The sequence below is a fragment of the Harmonia axyridis genome, chromosome 2 (assembly GCF_914767665.1).
Source record: "Harmonia axyridis chromosome 2, icHarAxyr1.1, whole genome shotgun sequence".
NCBI classification, from domain to species: Eukaryota; Metazoa; Arthropoda; class Insecta; order Coleoptera; family Coccinellidae; genus Harmonia; species Harmonia axyridis.
Genome location: NC_059502.1, coordinates 62,250,944 through 62,277,220, shown reverse-complemented (window position 1 = coordinate 62,277,220; position 26,277 = coordinate 62,250,944). Strand labels below are relative to the sequence as shown.

At 35.8% G+C, this 26,277-nt stretch overlaps 1 protein-coding gene across 2 annotated transcripts in view; it reads right to left on the bottom strand.

The window, feature by feature from the left end:
• LOC123673575 overlaps window positions 1–26,277 on the bottom strand; it is a 493,067-nt gene that overhangs the window by 33,766 nt on the left and 433,024 nt on the right. For both annotated transcript variants that reach the window (XM_045608159.1, XM_045608160.1), the window contains exons 7-9: window positions 24,016–24,170; window positions 16,782–16,907; window positions 8,963–9,165 (exon numbers count right to left, since the gene is read on the bottom strand). In XM_045608159.1, coding sequence (XP_045464115.1) covers window positions 8,963–9,165; window positions 16,782–16,907; window positions 24,016–24,170 — 484 coding nt within the window. The remainder of the gene's footprint in view (window positions 1–8,962; window positions 9,166–16,781; window positions 16,908–24,015; window positions 24,171–26,277) is intronic.

Genomic DNA, 26,277 nt, shown 5'->3' with positions numbered 1-26,277 from the left:
ATAAAAGAAGCTTTCATAAAAATTTTGCAGAAAGGTGCCTCCTTCTTCCTTATGGTTATAACCTTTAGTTTCCGGAGATGAAAACATCCTTGTCGCAACAGTTTTGAATTCAGCCTTTAATTCAGAATTCATCGGGATTTGAAAATAATTAATATAGAAATGACTTCATATAACGAGTTGGTTTTTCATCGGATAGCCCGGTAGGCAGCTCGTTTTCCAGATTAGAGATAACGATTGTTGTGCATAGAGGGCGTGTCGGCGCATCGGAATCCAATTAGCGCCAATTTCAACTATTCGAAACAGGCAAGGGCGTCCTGATTATCTTACTCATGACGCTCTTAATAAATTACAAGTCTCCGCAACGCTAATCACGGGGCGTGTCAGGTTTTCCATACAGGGCTTTAATTTATAGTGCATTTCGTTCCCTATCTTTTCCTGCTGTCTCGGCTCACGTTATGCCAAGTCGGTTCGTATATTGGAATGGGCCTGTACATGTGATCTATTGGTGTCTCTACATGGGCAATTTTAAATCCTGATTTGGAAGTTTGTCTTCCTAGAATGTCGGCGTGTGTGATATCCTTCAGTTTTCAGGAATAATAAATAAATAATTAAATAAATCAATAATAAGGCACGCATTAATAAACAAATTACAACCCCCAAAAGTATATACTTGTTCGTCCAAAACACAACTACCAATGAGTTCAGATAAAACGAATACAATATAAGTACAACAAAACAAATGTTTAATGGATTCGGTCCTTACTTGGCGGAAATTCATTATAAATAAAATAAAACGAAGTAATTTCCACTATGTTAACATAGTGGAAATTACTTCGTTTTATTTTATTTAAAACAAATGTTCTAAACCAAGTTAACACTGTTGAAAATTTTCCTCCAAAATTCAATATCTTGCGACTTGATCCATGTCTTTTATCTGTCTCTTGTTTAAATTCTAAAAGATTTGTTTCTGAGGAATTCAATTATAACTCGAAATGGACATTGATCGAAAATTGAAGAATAAATAATTATTATAGACGAAAATATACCTGAAATTCAATGCCACTGAATTATATTGATAAGGAGTGTGGTAGTTTTGCTAGTAGGCTTGTTGTAAAGAGTAATCAATGAAGATTTTTGGGATGATTTCTCTTCATAAAAATTTGATTTCATCAAGATGTAACAAAAAGTTTTTTTTAGTCTAGATCTGTATTATTGACAAGTCACTAGAAGTGAACTTTGGTTGTTGTAATAGACTAACTTCTTGAAATTTTCTTGGAAATCTATGAAGGCGTTCAATTTTTATTGTTGAAAATGACCCGATATTCAATGGTAGAAAAAATTATTAGTATTATTGATTGCCAAAAAATGTTTGAACAAAATTCCAGATAAGCATTATATTCTAACTTGCCATATAACAATTCCGTTGGATTTGTATTCATCGATACCATTTGGTAGGTATATAGGGAAAAATCAGCAAGATATCTGAATATTTCAACTTTTTGTACTTGAAACAATTTTATTGAGTGAAACAAAACCTTCCACGTTTATTGGGCAATTTGAATTTAAAGTTTCAATTATGTTTGTGTATATTCAATGAGATAGGGAAAATGAAGAAACTTTATGTAGAATTTGCAAAATCTCTTTTATCTTTTACTGGCTAAAATTGAACAAAGTGAGAAAGAAAAAGTCTTCATCTGAAATCTTTTTTAATCGTGGAACATGTGAATTACCTAATCAAGAAATTTTCAATTAAATAATCGCATGTTCAGGTGAAAATATTTTCACTCGAATTTTTAATTCAAACCTTCGTAATAGTTCAGGAGAACTACCGTAGATCAAACATTTTTTTAACAAATGATGTGGTTAGCGAAATGAGAAGTCCGAACCTATACATTGAAAAAGGATCCATCTAAAATATTTAATTTCATGTCAAACATAAATCTGATAATTTCACCAAGGATTTTATATTTCATATCTTGAAATTTAGTATTCAGTACTTATACGTTATCATGCTAGGTTTGTAGCCCTTTTGGGGGTCTTGTTTGCATATCTCCTTTCTGTACTTCTCCCATTGTTCCGCTCTCTTCTGATGCCATTTGGCGTTGTCAGCATTCTCAATAACATGACCTTTTCTTTCGAAAGCAATCTGGTACATATGTCCCTGTATCTTCTGCCGATCAGTTTCACACCTCGTATCTACATCTTCTGAATCATCTGAGTATTTCTTGAGTCTTGAGTCAACCTCGTTATTTTTTGGAAACACATCTTCGTCTAGTACATTATTCAGTTCCAGAGAATTGCTTTCATCATCTTTCGAATCAAAATCTACGGAGAGTCCAAATACTGAAGGTATACTTGGTGTTGATTTTAAGCATTGTCTTTTGCTATTCCCGCATTCTTGAAAGATATAGTTCCTTTCATTTTTATTGTTCTTCTCAACTACTGATGTTGGTGCTGAAAAACGAAAAGTAGAAACGCCAAAGTTATTGTTGCACTTATTAGATAGTTGGAAAATTGGTTCTGTCTTCTCGTTCTTATCACAACTTTGAATACTTAAACTGTTGAATGTATATGGCATGACTTCTTTATCCTTTATTTGTTGCAATCTACTGTAGAAATCTTGTTCTATTGGCACCACGTAATTTCCAACAGCAGCATCTTTCATTTCTAAATCATTTCTCTTCTGAGTACATAGGTCCTTCAACATCCGGGCGCGCATACGTTTCATTTTGCTCATTTCTCTCATGTAGATTTCACGGTTTTTCTTCAACTGCAATCTATATTTTTCTCTCAAATTCTGGATCCTATGAAGTCTTATCATGGGTTCGATATTGCTGTCTTTGATTGCGTCAATCTCGTTACGGAACTGTTGCTTGATATTTTGAATGTTTGTCTTATGTTTCGAACACACTTCTTGCGATTTCTTTCGGTGATTGTCCAACTCTTCGAATCTCCGTTCGCATTCACTCTTGCCGTTCTCGAATTTTTGAATTATATCGGTTTTCATGGGGTAACTCGTACTCTGCCGTGAATATTGTAGCAGGAAATTTTGTTTAGGGGATTCACGACTAGTAGATGTAGCGCTGAGGATGGTATCGGCTGAACCTTCTTTATGCTTCAACGATTTTCTCGTTTTATTCTTTCGTCGTGCAGTTCTTATTCTTCTGTCTTTGTTCTCGTCGAATTTGATCCTTTCTATACCATCCGCGATGGCTTCGTAAAGTTTTCGTTTTGAAGCCTTCTGTTCGCCCTTGTTAGATTTCTTCTTAGTTTGTTGTGGTTCGTTATTTTTGTTGAGATACGTTATTAACTTCAAGATGCAGATGTCGTGGATGATGGATCGTATGATTTTTTTCAAATTCGTACCAGCTAGTACTGATTCGATGGAAGAGAGAGCGGTAGTTTGATTACTAGTGCCAGATGAATCGTTTGCTTCAGTTATTTTAGCATTTGCTTGTTCGATAAGTTTACTCAATTCTACTGACTTATCCTTCCTCTTTTTAGATGCACTAGGTGTGAGACTTGGATTCTCGCTGGCGTAACAGACACCATTGTTACTCTTAGGATAACACATGTCATTCTTGAATATATTGGCGGCACAAAAACTATTTCTTGATTTTCTACACAAACGTAATCGACGACTTGCAACTTCATTCATTGGTCCCATAGTTTTTCTAGGAAGTTTGTAACGATATTCAGGTTTTTTCGCGATGGCATTGGCACTTTTCTCTAATATTTTACTGGAATTCGTCGCCTCCAGAACTTCCATCGTTCTGTTGAAACTTGCCACAATATTGTTGTAATCCAAAGAGTCATTTTGAGAAATAGCCTGACAATTCGACTTGACTGTATCGAAGTTTTTCGAATCAATATTTTCAGGAAAAATTATGCATAGCAATGCAATTCCAGTAACTGTTAATAAAGAAGCACACAATGAAAGTACTCCGATGGTTTCAGCCTTGCATTTGCTCCTATTTTTCGAGGACCTCTTAGATTTGCTCAACTTTTTCTTAAATACTGATTGGTTCGGATATTCATAATCATGCTCTAGCATTCTTTCCTGTAGATATTCGTCAAATGTTAGGAAACCATTTTCTCTGGTCTCGTTCCTGGAACACTCCTCATCTGAAGATTCTTTCAAAGACGACTTAGAAAGGGTAACTTTAACGAATTCATCGTCTTTTTTCTGAGGTACATCCGACAGTTTAACAACCTCTGTCGTTTTGATCACTTCGATGTTCAAATTTTGGCCGGGTTCGGCGTTAGGGCTCTTAGTAGCTGTGATGGTTTCTTCAATTTCTTCGATTACAGTCCAGGAAGAATCGCTACTTACATCTGAACCACTTCCGGAAGTTTTTACATTCATCTTATAATTAACTTGAATTTGGTCACGGATATTTCAATGATTTATGTTTGACATGTGTAATTTTGTTTTTAGTAATAGTGACAGTCTGATGAGAGTACCTAGATTCTCAAACTTGAATTCGTCATAGATTTTCATTGCAACAATTCGGGTGAACAATTTGATAACATAATTCAGTTCTTACAGGAAATTGGCGATTCTCAAGCCTCAATTGTTGATTTGTCTGTGAATACTGATTGTGATAACTTCTGGTCTGTTTATTTTCTTGCTTTGAAATAAATAAACTGCGACAAAGAAACTGCAACACCCAGAAGGAGCTGTTTGAATTCAAAGTTTTTTTGGCGAAACATAGATAGTAGAGTAAGGTTTCTTCATGTAAACAATTTTTGTTATTCAAATATTGTAGTCGTTCTTCCCGAGTTTTTCAAATTCTACAACAAAACAGCTGTTCAAGAAGATCAAAAGTCGATGTTCAGTTGTTGTTGAAATGCCTAGAGCACGTGTACGCGGAATTTATCTCCAGCTAAGTGAATTTGAAAGAGGTCGAATTATTGGTCAACGGGAGGCAGGGTTCTCATTTCGAGAAATCGTTGACCGTACAAACAGAAATTCAACTACTGTTATGAGATGTTGTCTATCGTGGTTTGATGATGCCCAAAATCGAAGAAGAGTAGGCACAAATGAAGTTTAAGTTCGACGTCTGAGACTTATGGCCATTAGAGACGGATTTGCGACAACTCGATCTTTGGCTGATGAGTGGTTAGGAGAACAAGACCATCCTGTAACTGTCCGAATGGTTTACCACCGGATAAGATCTTTTGGACTGCAGCATTATCGATCCCATCTTGTGTTACCTTTGACGGTTGAGCATCGACGCCAACGGTTACAGTGGTGCAGAGAACGTCAACATTGGAATGTGGAATAGCATCAGGTCGTCTTTTCTGATGAATCTCGATTCTCCTTGGGTGCAAATAATAGCCAAAGAAGGGTTAGACGATGTTGGGGAGAAAGACGTGAACTTCAGTTTGATGTTGAGCGTCATGTATACCGGGCAGTAGACGTTATGGTATGAGGTGCTTGCACATGCAAGTAGGTCTTTATTCGAGGTAACATGAGAGCGCTGTGTTACCTTCAAGGAATAGTGGAGCCATATGTTCTCCCTTACCTTAACCGGCTTGAGAATCCAATATTTCAGCAAATAATGCCCGACCTCATGTTGTTAGAGTTAGTTTAAACTTTTTTGAAGCGACCCATATAAATCTTTTGCCATGGCCGCTCAGATCCTCGATCTTTCTTTAACAGAGCATGTTTGGGACATCAGCCCAGCTTCCACGTTCTTTAGCGGCTCTGAGACAAGAAGTACAGGTAGCTTGGGATAGTATTCCTTAAGATAAAATAGACCATCTTATTGCATTAATGCCGAGACGAGTTGGGTAGTGTATAGATAATAGCTCTGGACAAACACATTATTTATTAACAAATTTATTGAAAAAACCCTACGTTTTCCTTTCCAAATTTGAATCATTTACTCCTTGCTATACTATCTATGTTTCACAAAAAAAAATGAAATTTAAACAGCTCCTTCTGGGTGTTGCAGTTTATTTTCAGTCAGTATATATAAATCAAGTGTGAATCCTGATAGCCGAAACCAGTATTGAACTGTACGTGATTACTGCAATATCGCAATGTACGTTCAATCGAAATTTCACCATTCCACCTTCGAGCCCTCATCACAATAAAAGCTTACTCCTGTTTCATAACCGTACAAATCGCATTTATGCTATTCGATGCTTCGCGAGAACAATCCCTATTGTGAGAGGTTCTATGACCGCACAGACGCATAAATGTTTCCGAGGTTGAGCAAGGATCAACGATACCTAGGTCTGGAGCAGATAGTGAGCAATAATGAATTAATTAAGTGCCGAAGCTCTATGAAATGTGTTCCTAAGTCTCAAAGGGGTCATTATCGAGCAGGTGAAATTTGTGTTCGCAAATTAAACAAGCTGATTTAGGCTGGAGTCATTCCCCGGTGTGTTGACGTCGTTTTTTTTTTTAATTGAATTGGCATACGATGAGAATAGGGCAGTTTCGTAAAAAATAATGAAGCTTTATTGCTATAGTTTCTCATTAAAATCATAATTGAAGATAGAGCGTATAATATAAATCTCCCATAATTAATTAGCTAGAATGAATTTGATCCTATCTTGTTTTCGATAGAAATAGACTGCAAAACCTCATTATTTAGTTTTTTTAGTAGATTACTTCAACGTATAAAAAAACCTATTCCATAAATAATAATAAATTATGGGGGAAGTCCCAATGTTTTTTTGAGAAAATTCTCCTTCTATAAACCCTTCAATGATTTTAAGATGAGTTTTATTTATTTCTTCCAAAACTAATGGACCAAATGAATGTAGGATCCAGTTTATTGTTCCTTGTAAATAATTGAGATGGTCAACCGGTTGCTTGGAGACCTATTAGTCTCTTCAAGTGCCAAGGGCATGACAAATTCAATGAATTTACAGGGAACGAATTGTTATTGTACATAATGTAAAAAGGATGTGTAATTCTTCGGGGTGTCGAAGAATGTGTCATGTCGGTAGTTAAGAGATTTACTGGGGTTGGGAAAGTTCTAGAATAAGACGGTTGTACCAGATGTGTTACATCTTTTTCTCAGGTTCTAGTCCTTCTAGAATATTCGATTTCCAGGAACCCGCGAAGATCTTTGGGGGCGGTACGGCAAAAGCCCTTATTGGACTAGGGGATGGTACCTTCCCCTAAGGGTGTGGTCAAACCGAGAGAAGGGAGGTCTATATTCGAGAGAGGGTAGTTTCAATCGGCAGAGAGCACAGTTCAAATTAAACCGAAGACGGGTACAGACGGAGTTTAACTTAAGTCGAAGACGAGTCAAATTCGGGCGGTTAACTTAAGACGTAAGACGAAAAGACGTTTCGCGGACTAGATTAAGACGAGTCGCGAACAAATTAAAGACGAGACGACCGAAAACTTGAAGTACGACGAAGACGTGATAATTCAAGACGTTTCGAGTAATCAACAAACGAGTTGAAGACGAAAATCAGTACCGTAGTGAGAAACTTGTAATTAAGACGTAATAAAGATCTTCTCAATACTGAGTTTGTACTGTATAATTGTGGCTTTGTAAATAGATGTAAATAATTCAAAAGAGTTTAATTATTACAAATCCGACAAAATAACGAAGAAGAAGACGAAAGGCCAGGTAATCGAATCATACCTCTAGACGATCGATTAACCAAGCCTACATATCATTAAATAAGGTAACACTCTTGAAACTTGGAAGCTATAACTACTATTTCGGACAAATTAGGCAAATTTTAAGTAGGAGCGTCCCAACCTGAAGGAATCATGGGTGAATTTCACAACAATCCTTTATCTGCTCGGACGCACTGTTTTCGAAAAACTTGGATTTGAAAAGACTAGTATGGCGCTGGAAGAGAGAAGACTTTCGAAGATACAGAATTGGGGGCATAACTTGATCCAGATTCGTGTCAAACGCAACAAGTATTGGCAGAATCATTGGGAGTGACGCAACAAGCCATTTCAAAACGCCTGAAAGTCATGAGAATGATTCAGAAATGAGGAAATTGGGTGCCGTACGAGTTGAAGACGAAAGATGTTGAACGACGTTAGTTTGCTTGTAAACAGCTGCTTGCAAGGTAAATACAGAAGTTATTTCCGCATTGCATTGTGACTGGAGATGCAAAATTGGTCCATTACGATTATCCTGAGCTCAGAAAATAACGGGAATACCCGGCCATGCTTCCACATCGACAGTCAAACCGAATGTTCACAGTTCCAAGATCATGCTCAGTATTTGGCGGGGCCAGCTCGGCGTAGTGTATTATGAGTTGTTAAAACAGACTGAAATAATCACAGGCGTTTGTTATCTAAAGCAATCAATGCTTTTGAGCCGAGCATTGAGAGAAAAACGACCGCAATACAACGGGAGACATGATAAAGTGATATTACAGCATGACAATGCTCGAACCCATGTTACGAAAGTGATCAAGATATTCTTGGAAACGTTGAAATGGAATGACCTACCCCAACCGCCGTATTCTCCAGACGTTGCTTCCTCTGACGATTAATGGCACACGGCCTGGCTGACCAGCTTTTCCGCTTTTATGAAGAAATACAAAATTGAATCAGTTTTTTCAACGCAGAATTCGTACGCTGTCCGAAAGATGATAAAAAAGTGGCCAGCGATGGACAATACTTCGAATTATAAATATATAACCAGTTTTTTACAATAAAGCCTCGAATTTCGTGAACAACGGTGGAAGCAAAGTTGTACGCCTATGTAGTTCCGAAGAAAATGAATGAAATATATCGTAAGAGTCTTACTTTTGAAGGGCTATTGCTCTCCCGAGAAACATTTTTCAAATAAAAAATTATTTGAGGAATATGGTGGTTCATTAATGACCAGAAATTGTATATTTAACAAGAGATTCAACTGAAAACCTAACTTCAAATTGCAGTGAGAATCTTTCAAACCACCAACAAATAACAACACATATAAACCTAAGCCATCCAATCTTATAGTTCAGTTGTCCAACTTACCTTATGATTGTTATCTCTGGGTGAAGAAAGAGGTGGCGAGATGCAATTCACCGTCGCTGACGCCATACCTGGCAGTCCAAGTTCATAGATATTTAACATATGTGCAGCCTGTGCATGTACCATCAAATCCCAAGCGTTCTGGAAGGAATCCTTGCATTGTACACAGAGAAGTGACGCAGATGAGTGGTCATCTGTTGGTGATTCTGCAAACATTAAAAAAGAGGTGTGAATATTGTGCGGTGAAAATATGCTTTTTCGACCATTAATTTATCAACACAGCATTTATCATTCTGGTCTTATCAAGTAAGATTATGAAAACTATTGATATTTTTTTCTGGCGAATACTATTACAATAATTCCGTTTTTACCTGTAAACAATTTTTGTTACTTAAATATTGTAGTCGTTTTTTGCAAGTTTTTTAAATTTTACAATAAACCAGTTGTTCGAGGAGATCCAAAGTCGATGTTTAATTGTTGTTAAAATGCCCAGAGCACGTGTACGTAGGATTTATCGCCAGCTATGTGAATTTGAAAGAGGTCAAATTATTGGTCTACAGGAGGCGGGGTTGTCATTTCGAGAAATTTTTAGTGGTACGAACAGAAATCCAACTACTGTCATGAGATGTTGTCAAGCGTGGTTAATACCCAACATCGAAGAAGAGTAGGCACCAGACGTCAAAGGGGCACAAATGAAATTCAAGATCGACGTCCAAGACTTAGACCATTAGAAACCAATTTGCGACAACTCGATCTTTGGCTGATGAGTGATGAGTAATCACAGTGGTGCAGAGAACGTCAACATTGAAATGTGGAATGGAATCAGATCATCATTTCTGATGCATATCGATTCTCCTTGGGTGCACATGATGGCCGAAGAAGGGTTAGACGACGTCGGTGAGAAAGACGTGAAACTCAGTTTGATGTTGAGCGTCATGTACACCGGATAGTAGGCGTTATGGTATGTGGTGCTATTGCTCATGCAAGTAGGTCACCTTTAGTCTTTATTCGAGGTTACATGACAGCGCTGCGTTACTTTCAAGAAAAAGTTGGGCCATATGTTCTCCCTTACCTTAACCGGCTCAAGAATCCAATATTTCAGCAAGATAATGCCCAACCTCATGTTGCTAGAGCTAGTTTAAACTTTTTCGAAGCGACTCATGTGAATATTTTGCCATGGCCGCCTAGATCCCCCGATCTTTCTCCCATAGATCATGTTTGGGACATTATGGGTAGAAGGCTTGGAAATGTACCCCCGTCCCCACGGACTTTGGCGGCTCTGATACATGAAGTACAGGTTGCTTGGGATAGTATCTCTCAAGAAGAAATAGACCATCTTATTACTTCAATGTCGAGAGGTGTTGGGGAGTGTATAGATCGCGGTGGTCAAATACATTATAACAAATTCATTAAAAAAATTGCATTATTCTCCGAATTCCAATCATTGCTGCTCCTTGCTATACTTTCTGTTTTACCAAAAAAGTTTAAAATTTGAACAGCTCCTTCTGGGTGTTGCAGTTTCTTCGTCAGTTAGTATAACTTGATTCTTCTCTGGACTTCATGGTTCACTTGGAAAATTTACGTATGAAATGACCAAACATATGCGTTTCCTTGTAGAACACCCAATTTTTAATTGAATTTTCAGATTGCCTGGAAGAAAAAATCTCAAATTTGCATTGTGAAGAAATGAGAAAGCGATCTGTTTGGAGAAAGAGGGTTGAAAATGATTTCAAAATTGATAGATTTCAACTTTGGAAATTACAAAAAATAGAAGCTGAATGCCATGGAAGAAGTGCGTGGAAATACTATGTTTACACATTAATCCAGTAAATAATCCATTGGTGAAGTTTGTCCACCAACAAGTACCATCACAACTTTGTCATTACATCAAACGTATTCCGGTCCCTTGCAGTCACACCGTCCGAGCTGACCACCTGTGCCATCGCGTAAATTTTCCGCCACCAGATCCCACTTCAAATCTCAACTCGCTGGGGATTTTCAATTTGAAAGTTTCACCTCTACCTGCAGCGCCGCCCTCCAGTTAATTACTCTCTTCATTACATTCTTACCGAACTTACTGGCCTTATAATTAACGACACCGCTAGTGCTTAATTCCGGAACTTGCGGCCGAATTACCTCTCTGTATTACTGGCTTCTGACGGGGACTTCGAGCTGTTTCCAAGAATCAACGAACAACGTGCCTTCAGAATTGGTGGGGTGTGTTCTCAGTGTAATAAACATAGATAGAGAGAGCATACGTATTTTTCAGTAGGCAAATTTTGTCCCCAACATGAACTAGCAAATTTGACATGAAGCTAGCGGAAATGAAAACATATCAGTGATACGATATTTCACTCAATTCGCGAGTTTCTCCATAAAGAATGCACTTCCTATGTCCCATAGTGAATCAATGTTTCATATTAACTCAAAATATATTGAAATAAATACCTGAATTTATCAGAAATTCAGAAAACAAACTTCAAGCGCGGCAAATGACGTGAAACAACCGATGACACTAGGGGAGCAGAAGTTGGCACACCTTGGATTTCAGCAGATTCATCTTATCAGATGATCAGTAGATTCTGCTTATTATAAATTCGACAATTAGAAAAAATCTCGGATTCTAAATATTCAAATTTGCTTATTTAATCGGGAAGCACTCAAATGAATATATTTCATTAAATATAATATACATTCATAATGATAAAGTAAAATTGTGGATTTGAAAATATATCACAATGTGACAACGTCATTTAACCATGTTGGGGACATGTAAAAATTGCGTATACTCTCACTATATGCTTATTATTCTATGGGTGTGTTGGTTTTATGAATCGCAAAAATTATAAGGTTAAATTCATCTGTTCTGAAAAGTAGACTTTCGGTTTGATTTTTTTTGGGATATTTGGCGGATAACCAAAACCCATTCACACTGACCATCATGTAGTAAACATCGGCGTTTCTAACTCTTGAAGATCCACATATACCTACTGTTTTACTTGGTGGTTTCACTAAGGCTGAATATGTATTCGAAATCATTTTTGCTACTTCCGAAGTGTAGATCTCTTATTTCGATTGAATCTACTTGATTCAGGAACTTCTTCAATTCATGTGTTGGTTTTGATGTGCCTATAAGTTTATAGGAATTGCTTCGTTTGATAATGTGAATTATTCGTCAATAGATGTGTCTGTTTCAAGCACATCGTCAAAAGTCTTGGCCTCCCCCCTTTCAACTCTCAACTTGTTGAATGTAACATGACAATTTTTTGTGTGTAGAATCTTCACTACCTTAATTATCTCTCAAATGAATACAATGAACCACCAAATAATGCTTATTGTTCGGGAGAATTTAGGTTTATTCGAAGTGAATCAGTTTTCAGCAAATAACAATAGTTATAATATTGAGAATTTTCCGGGGAAATGCTGGAACATCCTATTTCTCAGTTTGACCAGGCAAGAATAGTAGCCTTACATCAAGAAGCTTTGTGGAACCACCAGATTGCGCAACGTTTGAATATTCCATGAATTTCGGTGAAGCCTTTTTCCTGGAAACCGACAGCGTTGCCCAAAGACTGGTGCCTGGTCTACTCAGAGTCACATCTGCCACATCTCACAAATTTTTACTCGAAGAAATCGAACGGTATCTGTAACAGCCTGTCGAAGTCATTTTTGAGGACCTATAGACGGATTGTCTCAACCAGTACCAGAAGGAGACGATTGCATTCCTCAAATTTAAGGGCAAGAAAATATTCGATAGTATCTCGGCTATCACCCGAATATAGAGCCACCCTTTGGCAATAGAAAGAACATCACCAAGACTGGATTTCATCACAATGACTAAACGTACTTTTTTCGGACGAGTCACGATTCGGTTTACAAAGTAATAGTCGACGAGAAAGTATTTGGAGAGGTCCAGGCAGACTAGAGCGACTCAAAATCACACGGAAAATTGTGCCCTTTCAAAGCGGATCAATAATGTGCTATGGGTATAATGTTCGGTTGCCGTACACATCTTATCATCATTGAACGAACAATGACTGGTGCCATCTACGTAGAACACATCAGCCATCATTGAACCAATCATTGTTCCTCTGCGCAACGAATTTGGGGATACTTTCATTTATTTATTTATTTATTTATTCAATCAAATGGAGTACATGACAGGACAAACCCATCACACACGAAGGGTTCAAAATATTTTCCCAGAGAACAATATCCAGAGAATGAACTGGCCAGCAAACTCACCAGACATGAATCCAATTGAGCACGTATGGGATTACTTGGGGAGAGCAATATCCATACGCCAAAACCCACCATCAACTTGAATTGAGTTACCCTCCAGGAAGAATGGAACGATATGCCAGAAAATTTCATTAATGGCTTGATTCGTGAGATGCCTAGGAGTATTGGCCAGTTGTTTGAAAGAAGAGGTGTAAAACGGACTATTGAATTTGGATTCAATTGTGGAATAACAATAATTAATCAAAAATAAAGAATCGATGAATTTCGATTTTTTCTCATTTTTCCTAGTTTGCCTCACCCTGCATAAGGCAAAGAGAAAGAAACAAAGATTTTTATCAAATATATTACAGTTGAGATATGTAGAGGAAAATATCTCATTTCCAGAACAAAGATTGTTTATTTCTTGAGAAACCTAGGGGGCCTAAGACTTTTGACGATGTGTGTATGTGTTTTTAAAATTAATTAATCGATTAGCTGGTTTTGAAGTTCCTAGAAATTTATAGGAATGGTCTCCTTGGATTATTCCTTAATAGGAATGTCTGATAAAGACACTATATTAGTGAATTCTAATTATTTATGAATGAAGAAGTATTAGATTCCAATTTTTTCAAACGTTAATTACTTTAGAATGACATGAACAGTTCTGAAAAATGAGGACAGCACTTACATGAAGTCAGAAACTTTTGAGCGCTCGCCAAATTTGCGCCAATTGCATTCTTGGAGAAGATAAAACTGTATTGAGGTATATGTCTCGAAGACGTTCGAATAAACTAGAGCTTACAAGCTTAAATTTGTTTTCGTTCCTTTATTTATACGGTAAATTTCAATACGATACGATATGTGAGATTGAAATAAAAACAAAATTTCTATGGTTCGGACGTTGCTATTAACAATAAATTTTTCCTGAAGCTTGGAATTGCTATTTTATATAAACATGCAAAATATTTTATACTTAGTCGGATCTGTTATCAAAATGTCGTCATAAACTTAACAAATACTTCAGATAGTTTGGAAATCGCAGGCGGTTAATGTACAATATTCTTGTTAAGTTTAAAATGTCCTTTCGGTATTCATATTTTTTGTGTGAAGTTTTTTGTATCCTGACGAAGGCACAGTATTAGCGAAACAATTGTCGTAGAAAATAAAATATTTGTAGAAATTACGTTGTTTTATTTCAATCATAATGAGTTTCCGCCAAAGGAAGACTGAATAGATTAAATATCAAAAGACTGTCTTGTACAACATTGAATGATGAACGGCATGTCATCCAACAAAAAAAAGGTACTTCCATTAGTCCCAAATCGCTCACGATAAAAAATACAAAAAAACAGAGAATTGATCCCTGTGGCAAACCTATCTTCACCATTTCTCTTCCATACCATTACCCCTTCCAGTGTTATCTGTACGATCTAGCGAACAAAAAAATCTTACAAATGTCAGAATAATTCCTCTCATACTTCTTTTCCTTCCTTATTTGGATGAATCCAAAAAATTTCCTTGATGAACTGAATTATAATGAATAATGTATAATGAAATCCTACCGTTTTCACTGATTGAGTAAAAATCAACCGAACAGATTATTTACCCTTAAATCGGTTAATAAAACTTTTTCTGCAAAGCTCATTTCCCAAGAGAGGTAGCGGACTCACCAGAAAGAAGAACGATGGATATCTGTATTAATTCGGTTCACGAAGTATAATAATTTGGTGAGGCTGATGCAAGAAATATCTCGTGCAATACCTTAGTGTTCGCATTTTTTCTTTTCGTTTCTGTAAATATACAGGGTTTTTGCTGTATGGATGGAAAATATTTTAAGAGGTGGTTCTTCAACTTGAATTGAGAGAGTCTTTTCTATATCTCTTCCGAGTCTACCGAAAGTAGAGGAAGCATTGTGATTACTTCTTGGACTCATAACATTTTGTTCGATTTCAACATTGCAAAATGCTTTTCAGATACAGAATAACTTTAGTTTCGTGTATGGCTGGGAGCCTCCACTTCTAACGGGTGTTTCTTTTCGAGGTATATAACTTTACGTTTTACTGTTCAAGATGGCGACCGATTTAACAGCTGTTAAGTGATTTATTCTCAGTTTGGTTTGGCAATTCATCATGAATAGACTCACGCCTAAACAACGCTTGCAAATAGTGCAATTTTATTTCGAAAATAATGGTTCTGTGCGGAATACGTATCGCGCACTACGTCCATTTTATTTTGTTTAGCGATGAAGCGCACTTCTGGTTAAATGGCTACGTCCAAAAAACAAAACTGTCGCATTTGGAGTGAAGCTAATCCTCAAGTGTATGTTGAAACACCGTTACATCCACTGTCTATTATTGACAAAATAAGTCGAAACACCGTTATATCCAGAAAAACTGACTGTTTGGTGCGCTTTATGGGCTGGTGGAACTATTGGTCCGTAGTTCTTCAGAAACGATGATGGCCAGAACGTTACAGTCAATGGTGATTCGTATAGAGCCATGATTACTAACTTTTTCATTCCTGAATTGAACAACCATGATATCCAGGAGCTGTGGTTCCAACAAGACGGCGCAACATGTCATCCAGCTCGTGCCACAATCGATTTATTGAAAGACACGTTTGGTGACCGCCTAATTTCACGTTTTGGACCTGTGAATTGGCCTCCAAGATCTTGTGATTTAACACCGCTAGAGAACTTTCTGTGGGGCTATGTAAAGTCATTGGTCTATGCAAATAAGCCACAAACCCTTGACCATTTGGAAGAGAACATTCGCCGTGTTATTGCCGATATACGGCTACAAATGTTGGAAAAAGTCATCGAAAATTGGACGTCCAGATTGGACTACATCCGAGCCAGCCGTGGTGGTCATATACCAGAAATCATAGTTAAAATGTAATGCCACAAGATTATCTTGCGGATAAATGAAATTCATGTCAATCGAATAATCCATCGTTGTTTTATTGCAATTTAAAGTTCTATAGCTCTAAAAGAACACCCTTTACAATTCTTTTTCGATTAATTCGGCATGGGCATTCAGTTTTGGTCATAGATTGTCTCATACGAAATTCAGCTTTTCCATAAAAAGGTTTTAAAATTTCTGATATTTTCTCACCTCACGATTTGTTTCTTCGAATTTTCAAATTGTTTAGGAATACACAGGATGTACCAAAAAAAGGTTAATGACTAAACTTTGGTTCATTTATTCAATGCAACATGAAAATTCAATAAAATACTTTCTATAAGAAAGTACATATATTTGGTCATTTATACTTTTTTGGACATCCTGAGTTGTTTCCAACAATTTGAAATTATAGTTCTAATGAAGCCTTATAATACCTATTGTGTTGAGAATAATTCGAAAATTTCAGTTCACCGCTTAACTCTAAAAGCGTTAAGTGATCTCCAGCTGGGCTTGAACGCCTGATGCCAAATCAGTGGTTCTCATTTTTTTTTTGACATTTTTCTTGAGGGTGCTTAGATGTAGAAAATAATAGTTACAAACTTTTCTATTTGAACGGTTATTATGATTAGGATTTCAATTTCTCCCATGAAATATATCGGGGTGTGAAAAATTCAGTGTGTATTTTATATTGCACTTACTCAATTTATTTACATCACATTTACAGGTGAAGCGTAGTTTGCAATATGTTTTCTTGTGGTCTAGGAGGTCGTGTAAATCGGTGAACATTTCTCTGCAGTTTCCGCAAATTAGTATATCTGGATTACCTGAAATGAGATAAATCTGTTAGAATGTCATAAATCATACAATTATTATCGATTATAAATTTATGATATGATTACTCTGACGGAATTTATTCAGTCTATAGATTGCGTCAAAAGTTCAATATGAAACATTCTAAAATAACTTCAAACTTTCCCTAGAATAAACTTTCGAGCAAACAACTTATTTTGAATTTTCTTATTGTCAATTTGCTTTCTTCTCAAAATCGTTTGCAGCTACCCCTATTTCTGGACTGAGTATTATTTTAAGCCGGATCTGTCAAAACTTCAGCTGTTCAGTTGGTTAACTGTCGGCTCGTCAAATTTTTGATGAATTAATCTTTTCCCGCATTAAAGTTTTATACAAATCTCCGGAACATACCTTCACTTAATTCCTCCTCTGTATTGTCTAATGCATCGTTTCGAGAGAAACTTCAAGCATCCTATGATTCGAAGGAACCCTTTTATAAATAAGTTTTAGGCAGAAGAAAATTTGAATTCAGTTCGAATTTACTAGAAGGGAAAATATCAAATAAGATCGAAATCCTGTGGAATAATTTCTGATGATAATTCATTAATCATTTGGAAAATGTGGTTTTCAGATCGAATTTAGGTATTAAACCAGCTTTTATTCGAAAAATAATGTAGTTCCATCATAGGAAATAGTTGAAGGTATATTTAATAAGCTCAAGAACTTACAGAATTCTAGGAGTTTCAGCCTGCATTTTTATATCAATCCATTATTAATCAAAAAATAATATTAAAGACAGTATACAGGGTGATTCAACGCGATGGCCTATTAGACATTTATGGAAAATAAATGATAATTTTGTTCTAAAAATTTGCATATTGGAGTTGGCGTTTGATACAATGATCTTTATCCCAAAAATATTTACAGATCTCTTCAATTTATACCGGAAACAAACAACTACTTTTTTATAAGAATGGTACACCCAGTGTATTATTGCATCTTTAGATAGCGTATTTGATGAAAATTTCGGCAATATGCCATAACTTGGGTATACATAAACTCAACGGTTCATGAATTAATGAGATTCTTATAAAAAAACTAGTTGCGACATGGATTCATATTTTTTGAATATTTCTGCGGTGAAAGGTTTTTCGGAAAAAACTTTTCCATTTTAGTTTCTGCAAACCTATTGTATTGTAAGACTTTTGCGGTTTGGAGCAAAAATGTACAGGATATTTATGAGAACACCATGAACTTGAACAACTCAAATCCATCAAAATTCAAGATTTTCAAACTACAACCTATATTCTTATTCTTTCAGTTAATTATACGAGTGAAAAGAGATGGTTACTTGAGCAAACCCTATACCTAAAATGAAAATTTCAAGAGTTATCGAGGAAAAACTTGAAATAAGGAAAAAACACAACCAGTTATTTTAATGAAGCACCTCCTGAATTTTAGATATATCTTTGCCAAACACCCACCTGAGCGTATCAACAACCCTCAACACTTTTTGAATAAGGACGAGAGGCTGGATGTGGTTTACTTATGAAGATTTATCTCTTCTCTAAACATCGCAGTAACACATCTGTCATCTCTTTCCAATTAAAAAAAAATGGGGTTTGTTGCCAGCCTCAGGTGGTTCTTCTCGGAACAATGTCATAGTAATTCTTTCTCCCTAATACAGAACTTGAAAATTATTTTTGGATTCTTCAAAACACTTTTTGAATTTGGCTGGTTCAATTGTCTGTTCAACATCACCTTTTGATGGTAAGTTCCATAGTACATTTTTTCGTGAGTAATGAACCGATTCAGAAAATTTTAACTGAGTGTACAAATATAGTTAACTTTCAAATTAACCAACACTCAACATATCTTCTTCCTCAAAACATAAGTTGACCGTTCTTTTGAAATCTTTGAAAATTCTTCGTTTCTGAGTTCTGGAGGGTCAAATTTCCGTTGGGATACACTCTATATTATTCAAGAGCGTAGAAATGAGGGGGTACTGGGCGTAATTACCCCCTCGAAGATTTCGAATATCTAAAATTTTAGAATTCTCTGAGAGACGAAGAATGAAAATTTTCGCATAAAATGCACGCGGAAAGTGAATAACAACGGTTTTTCAACACGCAAATAATAAAGAGTCGCATCAATCATTAAATTTTGGCATGTCTCTATGCGCCAATCATGAAATTCAAACGTTGCTCTATGCGGCTGAGCGCACAAAAATATAATTTCTCATAACGTCAGTCGGTATCAAGACGAAAACTCTGCTTAAAAGTGTTTCGTTTAAGATAGTTGGGATAATATTGTTCTTTTCTCATGTGGAAAGTTCCTTTTCCACACTTGCCAACTACAGTCTCTTGAGGAAAAGTATCACTTTCCACACTAATGATGAGGAAGAGTAAGTGACCGACGCATCCACCATTTTGTATCACATATATGTGGCCTGTTTAATGTGTTCTACTGTCCTTATAAAAAAGATACATTCATCACCTTTTTCACTCTATATTAACGACAATGTAACGTGAAAACAAACAGGACCGAGCTACATTGTCCCGATGAAGAAAATGACAATAATAGAATTCGAAACCGAACTCATAACGGAAAAGGATTATACGCGACAATAGACGCGAGCGAGATGAAAATAAAACATTTGTCAATGTTAATCCCTCTTACAATTTCAACACAATGCAATTATAAAAGCCGCCGTCTGTATCACAGGTCCGCCCACCCGCCTGTGACGTCACACGACAGGGCCATTTTAAATATGAATGCAATTGAGATTAATATAGAGAGCTTATTACGCTTGTTATTCGCAGCGGGGAGTTCTGGGCCTTAGGCTCGGCTTACTCCATGGCTGAATTAAATAACAGACAGAAAAGCAGGATATTCGGCTATGTTGGAGACATGGCATGCTTGTATTTCAAGTGGAGAGGCCTTCGAACACAGAAGGTACAACGACCAAGAATAAACTTCTCAGGGATCCAGATGTATGACTTCGTTATTGAACAGTGAATATTTAGTTTAGTTTTCGTTGTAGTTTCTCAACCCTTCAATGGATAGCATCAGCGTTATAATGGGACCGACAAGGTGAAAGAGAATATAATTCACAAAAGTAGCGAGTTTACCCCAAACGAAAGTGATGAATACAATAAGAAAGAGAGGAGTCTTAGTCAGTGCTATCGACAGAGAAGTAGTAAAGCCAAATCCATGCTCTTACATGAAAAATAAGAATTATGCTTCTCTCATAAAAGCCATCGTCTCTATTGGTAACAAATTGACTGCCTCAATTTGTTACTAATAGAGACGATGGCGTTTCATTGGGAAACGGAAATACTTCACAGGTGCATTGGTAGCACCAAGGCGGTTCTGGAGATTCCCCTATTTATTGGGTCTTACTGTCTTCGTAGCCGAGATACAGGGTGTTTTATGAATTTTGCCCATTTCTTTCTGAGGCCATATCAAACGGGCAAAATTCATAAAACACCCTGAATCTCGGCTACGAAGATAGTAAGACCCAATAAATGAGGTATCTCCAGAACCGCCTTGGTCCCACCAATGCACCTGTGCGTTTCCCAATAAAACACCCTGTATATGCATTGACCTTAGGAAGAACCTAGCCATAGCCTAGAATTTTTCACTATTTTGTTCTTCGGAAATATTCAGAATTTCATCCTCCTGAAGGCCAAAAAATACCGGTTGGATTCAGATGCTGTCGAAAAATGTGGCATAGAACGCTGCAAATTCATCCGCCAAGCATTCAATTATTTTTTAATGAAATTGTTCCATTCATTCGCAGAATGAATATTTACTCCCAAATATCAAACCGATACTCAATATCTTATAACTACTTTTCAGATCATGTATATTAATTAAATTGAGTAATATTTGATCAGTGAATATTTGTGAATGCTTTATATCTACATCATTTGATTTCCAGGAAATATCATGATACTAACCATTAGAAATTAATAAATTAGAGTTCTCTTTATTGAAATAGCTTGGTAACTTACTTATTTGATAATTTCAATCAATTAACTATAACGGTTTCAGAGAAATAGTACGGTGAAGTATGAGAGAGAACTTTTCTTATCAAACAAAACTTACACGATGCAAATGATTACCGCGCATGCTAGTCGCGTTGAAAACTATCGGTTGAAATTAAATAAAATTATAACACCATTCCATTACTTATAATGGTGGAACCTTCAAATTAAGTACCAGATGCGAGATAACTCGATCACAATTCAAAATTAGACCAATCATTCATCGAAACTTCCAAGGGATAATTATTGTAGACGGTTTAGCGCATAGCAGTAACGAAAGGATAATTTCAGGTCATTTCAGAAACCTTTGCAGCTTGCATGTGAAATACTATGCAGTCTGGAAAGTCAAAGCGAATTTATTTCAATCAACATTCCCATTTCTGCACATGGAAATATTAGTCTGTTCCGTGAGGATTTATTTAAAGAGGGAGTGGGAATTTCTTCTTTCTGGTGAAACTCCAAACTTGTGCTAAAGAAATATTAGGTTGGAGTGTAGTGGGAAAATATCATTTGAAAATTGTCATGAAAATTTGCATGAGTCAGAAAGATTTATTATGTTTTTTGTCAAATTTGTCAGTACGAGTATTCAAATGTTTGTTTATATAATACAAGTAATTGTTGATTCAAGGCGTTTATTATCGTTCTAATCCGTTTACATTGAATCGGAAACTTTTAATAAATGATTTTTGAAATGATACAAAATGGTGCATGCGCCGGTTATGTGAATTTTTCGTTATCCGGTATTTTGAAAATTACAAAACATTTGTTTCTATTCCAAGAAGAGCTGACTGTTATTCATAATGATTTTTTTTGTATCCAACATAAGAACACTCAAATTTGTTATTTTCATATTGCTTATATTGAAATATTTCATAATTTCAAATCGTATGATTCTATTCTGTCCGAATTTTTGAAGATTTGTTATTCTTGTTCGCTGAGGGATACGTGGAATGATAATTATAGAGAACTGTGATAGGGTTATTCGAGTGACATAGTGTATTTCTAATTATTCAATCAATGCAATTTATGACGATAATGATGAAAACCAATTATATTTTGAAAAAACTGTAACATAAGGGAGAATACCAGAAAGTATATATCAAGGGAAATTTATAAAATTTGAGACGAACTGAGATTGACAGATGGTACATAGAACTGAGTCATAAAATAACTAATCGATAAAACGTTTCTATTTAGGTTTTGCCTGCTAGAATAGTACTATCAGTCAAAAGGTGCATGATAATTCTGTCACTTCACCTACTTAATTTTGCATCTTGGGTACTTCAACAGTAAGTATTAGAGGTAAAAATTCAATTCTTAATAATCATTTTATCAATTCGTTGGAACTTGATAGAACTCAATGGAAATCTATTTCATAATGAATATCAGCAAGTGGTACATTTTAACTGATACTTGATAGAATATACATCACACAGTCCTTATTACCAACTGAATATGCAGAAAATAATGAAAAAGTTACTAAGCGAACTGAAGTGCAACGCACTATCTTGAAATATTCAACAAAATTTATTTATTATCTATTTATTCATTCGATTGATTTTAAAAATTATATCAATTTATCACAAGGTTTTGAGTCTAATTTCAAGGTTCTTAATATGAAATAATTTGTGATGTCGATAATTCCATAATAAATATAAAACTTGTCCAAACTCTCATTGACAATAATAAACGCATTTTTTTAAACGTGATTTAAAATGTCATCAAAATTTCGCCCACAATCAAAATAAATGTTACTTTATGTATGCTATTAAATGAAAACACTGAAGAAGTAAAAACGCTGAAAGCGAAGGTAACAGTTATTCATTCAAGGAACTGTTCTCCTGAAAGAGGTTTTACATTTTCAACAAAATAGCTGATATAACCTTAATTTACAGCCGGATTTAATTTGTCATTCAACTTTGATCTGCAGCTTTGATTTCGTATTAAAACTAAAATTTCCAATGAACATTATTATTATTATTATGTTCCATTGGGTTGGATATTATATTTAAATTTGCAATGTAGTTTAATCAAGAAAATGTGAAAAGTAGAATCTGTCCTCCTCGTAGAAATATAATACCAACACAATATTTTCAAGAATGTTGAGCGTTTAATAAACGTTGCGAAAACGATGTTTTAATCTCCAGAACCTAAAAGTTCCATTGAATTTTAGTTTCTGAAAATGATAACACTGACTGTCTGAACATTCGGTGAACGCTTGTAAGGATTCTGTTACAACAACTGCAGTAAAGATTTTATGACATCAAGAACATTCATTTCAACATTATAAGCATGATGTGAAATCAAGCTACCATGTCACATTTCTGATAGTTTCTTAGTATTTTAGTGAAATGATTTGCAATATTATTCGCAATTTCTCTTGATTCTGGTGGTGTTAAATTGATTTGGTCAGACAAAATTCACGAATTTAATGTATTTTATTTCAAAATTCAAAACGAATGATTCATATTCAAATTCCGTAATCTGTCAATTTTCATAACAGTCACACCAACTGCCAAGATACAATACAAAAGTCACTAGGAAATATAATCTGAATTTTTCATTGAATTTCGACAATATTTTACAAAACTTGACTGAAATAGAGAAAATATTGTCTAATACTCGTTGCAGAAGGCCATTCCAATACTCCTGCGTTCGTGTTCGTGGTCGTATTGTTTTAGAATATACTATTTGAAATGATACTCAAAATTATACAAAATGGTGCATGCGCCGGTTCTGCAAAATTTTCGCATTCGTGTTGGAAAACGAGCCCATTCTGCAACTTGTTTTAGAATATACTATTGTTTTATTTAAAAAGATCTAGGAATAAAGAATGAGAACTTTTCATTTCACGCAATTTTCCAAATTTCTCTTATAACTTGAAAACAGTTGAATTTATAATATTGCGGCTCTCACTAAACAAAGTTCTATCGAACTCGAAAATGTGCCATTCATTCTTTTCTACTAGTTCAAAGGATTCCGAGATCCCCTAATCAGCCAACGAATTTGGGACACATGTTTTTTGCAGGCCCAATCACAAATTGACAGCGAGAAAAAAAATTGTATCGGCGTAAAAACCGAACAGACGACTTACTATATATCTTGAGTTGATCAAGTGGCGGCAGCGTCGTCTTCTGAGATTGATTGCTCTTCCCATTTCTCACCGTTGACGTCATTAACCTTTGCCGTTTTATCGGCGGAACTAATCGTGGCGGCGGGCCCACGGGGAACGAGGCGGAGGCGTAGTAACTGAAACAAAAAAAATATGAGTTGATTACACCACCATAATTGGAAAGGGGTTTTGCAGGACCGAAATAATTAAAACATATAATAGAAAACTTCTGATTGAAGTTGTTTCCTCATCTTCGAATCCATCAAAGAGAAAGACCAGACCTTCGTTTCGGGAATTGAAGGAACCTGGTTTGACTTTGATGAAATTTAATATCATCGTTCCACGAATTTCCAGTGTTGCTATGTCCGATAATTAGATCAATCCTTCGTCTCCAATTGCATCTGATTGTATTTTGACGGTGATCCAATTAAATAGAATTATAGTTGATCGATTCAACCAAAAACAAGCAGCTTATGCCAAATGTGACGTTTCATTGTAAACAAATTCAGATCTCGCTTGAACGGACTGATATGATCAGAACTTCTCAAATTGTAGATGAATTTCACACTAGCATTCTGCAAGTTCTCGAGCTTGTCAAACTGATTCATCGTTAGACCCATGTAAGCAACATTTTTCATTCAAGGTGACAATTTGCGTATCTCAATCCCATCCATAATCGAACCGAGATTTCTGACACTTGAAGAATAGGAAATCTTCTCATCGTTGAGGATGACCTGATGTCTTTTTTATGTGCCTGTGAAAACTGATTCAGTTTTAGTGGTTTCGAATAATGAGACCTGCATCGGTCTCGGAATTTTTTGATCGCGTCATGCATCTGACGCGATCAAAAAATTCTAGATAGATCGTTTAAAACTTGTACACTTCGGGAGAAATCTTCAGTGGTAGTATGGATATAGATTTGTGGATCATCTGCAAAGAGGTGAAACTTACACTTTTTCATCTAAAATGTAAACAAGAGCGACTCTAGAACAATACTCTGTGGAACACCCGACCTTGTTCTCAACCATATAGAGCAAACATCATTCAGGCTTATTGAGATTTCACGTCCTCTAAAGTAAAAGCCTATGAAGCTTCTGGAGTATTCAGAAAAGTCCATCAGAAATAACTTAGGTATACCGAAGTCAATGGTGTCAAAGCACTTCCTTAAATCTGAAAGTACTAAATTTTTGAGCATTTACTGATCCATTGCTCTGTATTACAGATCAAATCCTGACTGGTAAATCTAAGAGAATGATCGTTCCAGCATGTCGAAATATGAGTGGATGAGCTTGAAAACGAAATGAAATATCTCATCTTCAAACATGAATTTGGTTTTTTTATAATTGTAACTACCTCAATATTTGTAACTAAATCAATGCGTTAAACAATAACAAAATATGTATTTGACTCAGAGGATTTTTCAAGGCTAATCTCAATAATATGATGGTATACCTAATACACTCGAAATGAAATTAAGTGAAGGTGTAGACCAATTCTTTTCACCACACTGAGAAAGGGTAAAGTCAAGTAAGGTTATATACGAGACTGTCAACTGGTTATTTGGATAACGTTCACAATTTACCGTTGAAGTTTTATCTGGGTTATTTTCTAGGAACAAGACCCAATGATATCCTCAAAGCATAATCCACACAGCAACATTTGCTGGATATACTGTCTTCTTATTCTTCTGAACCCAAATGCTGCAGCATGTTGTCATCAAGGTCAATATTATATTCATCACTGTATATTATGATACTGTGCTCAAAATTATTGCATATTGGTTGTTCTTTAACATCTTATTAAAAGTGTAATTTAATGAAACACTTCTTGCTTGTTAACTCTTTGTATCATCTCTTGAGTATTGGTATATCATGACATAATCAATGTTTCATCACGACAGCAGAAATGACGAACAATTCAAATCTTGCGATATTATTGGTAAATCTTCCAGATGGAGGTATAAGTTGCATTAACAGCAAAAGAGTAATGCTGTCTCTCATAGGCGTACTTTTTCCAAGGGTATTATCTGAAAGCGCATCTGAAAATTATTGAGTCGAAGACCAAACCATACTCACATAACAACAGTGAGAAAGGAATATGTGGGAACGTCAGAAATATTTCTCTTCTGATAAAACGTCTTTGGGATGGAATTCAGTGCCTAGAGATAATCGCTATGGTTTACTCCCAACTCGAGATGTGAAGACAATTAAGAGTTTAATTAGTGAAATTCGCCCTATTGTGAAA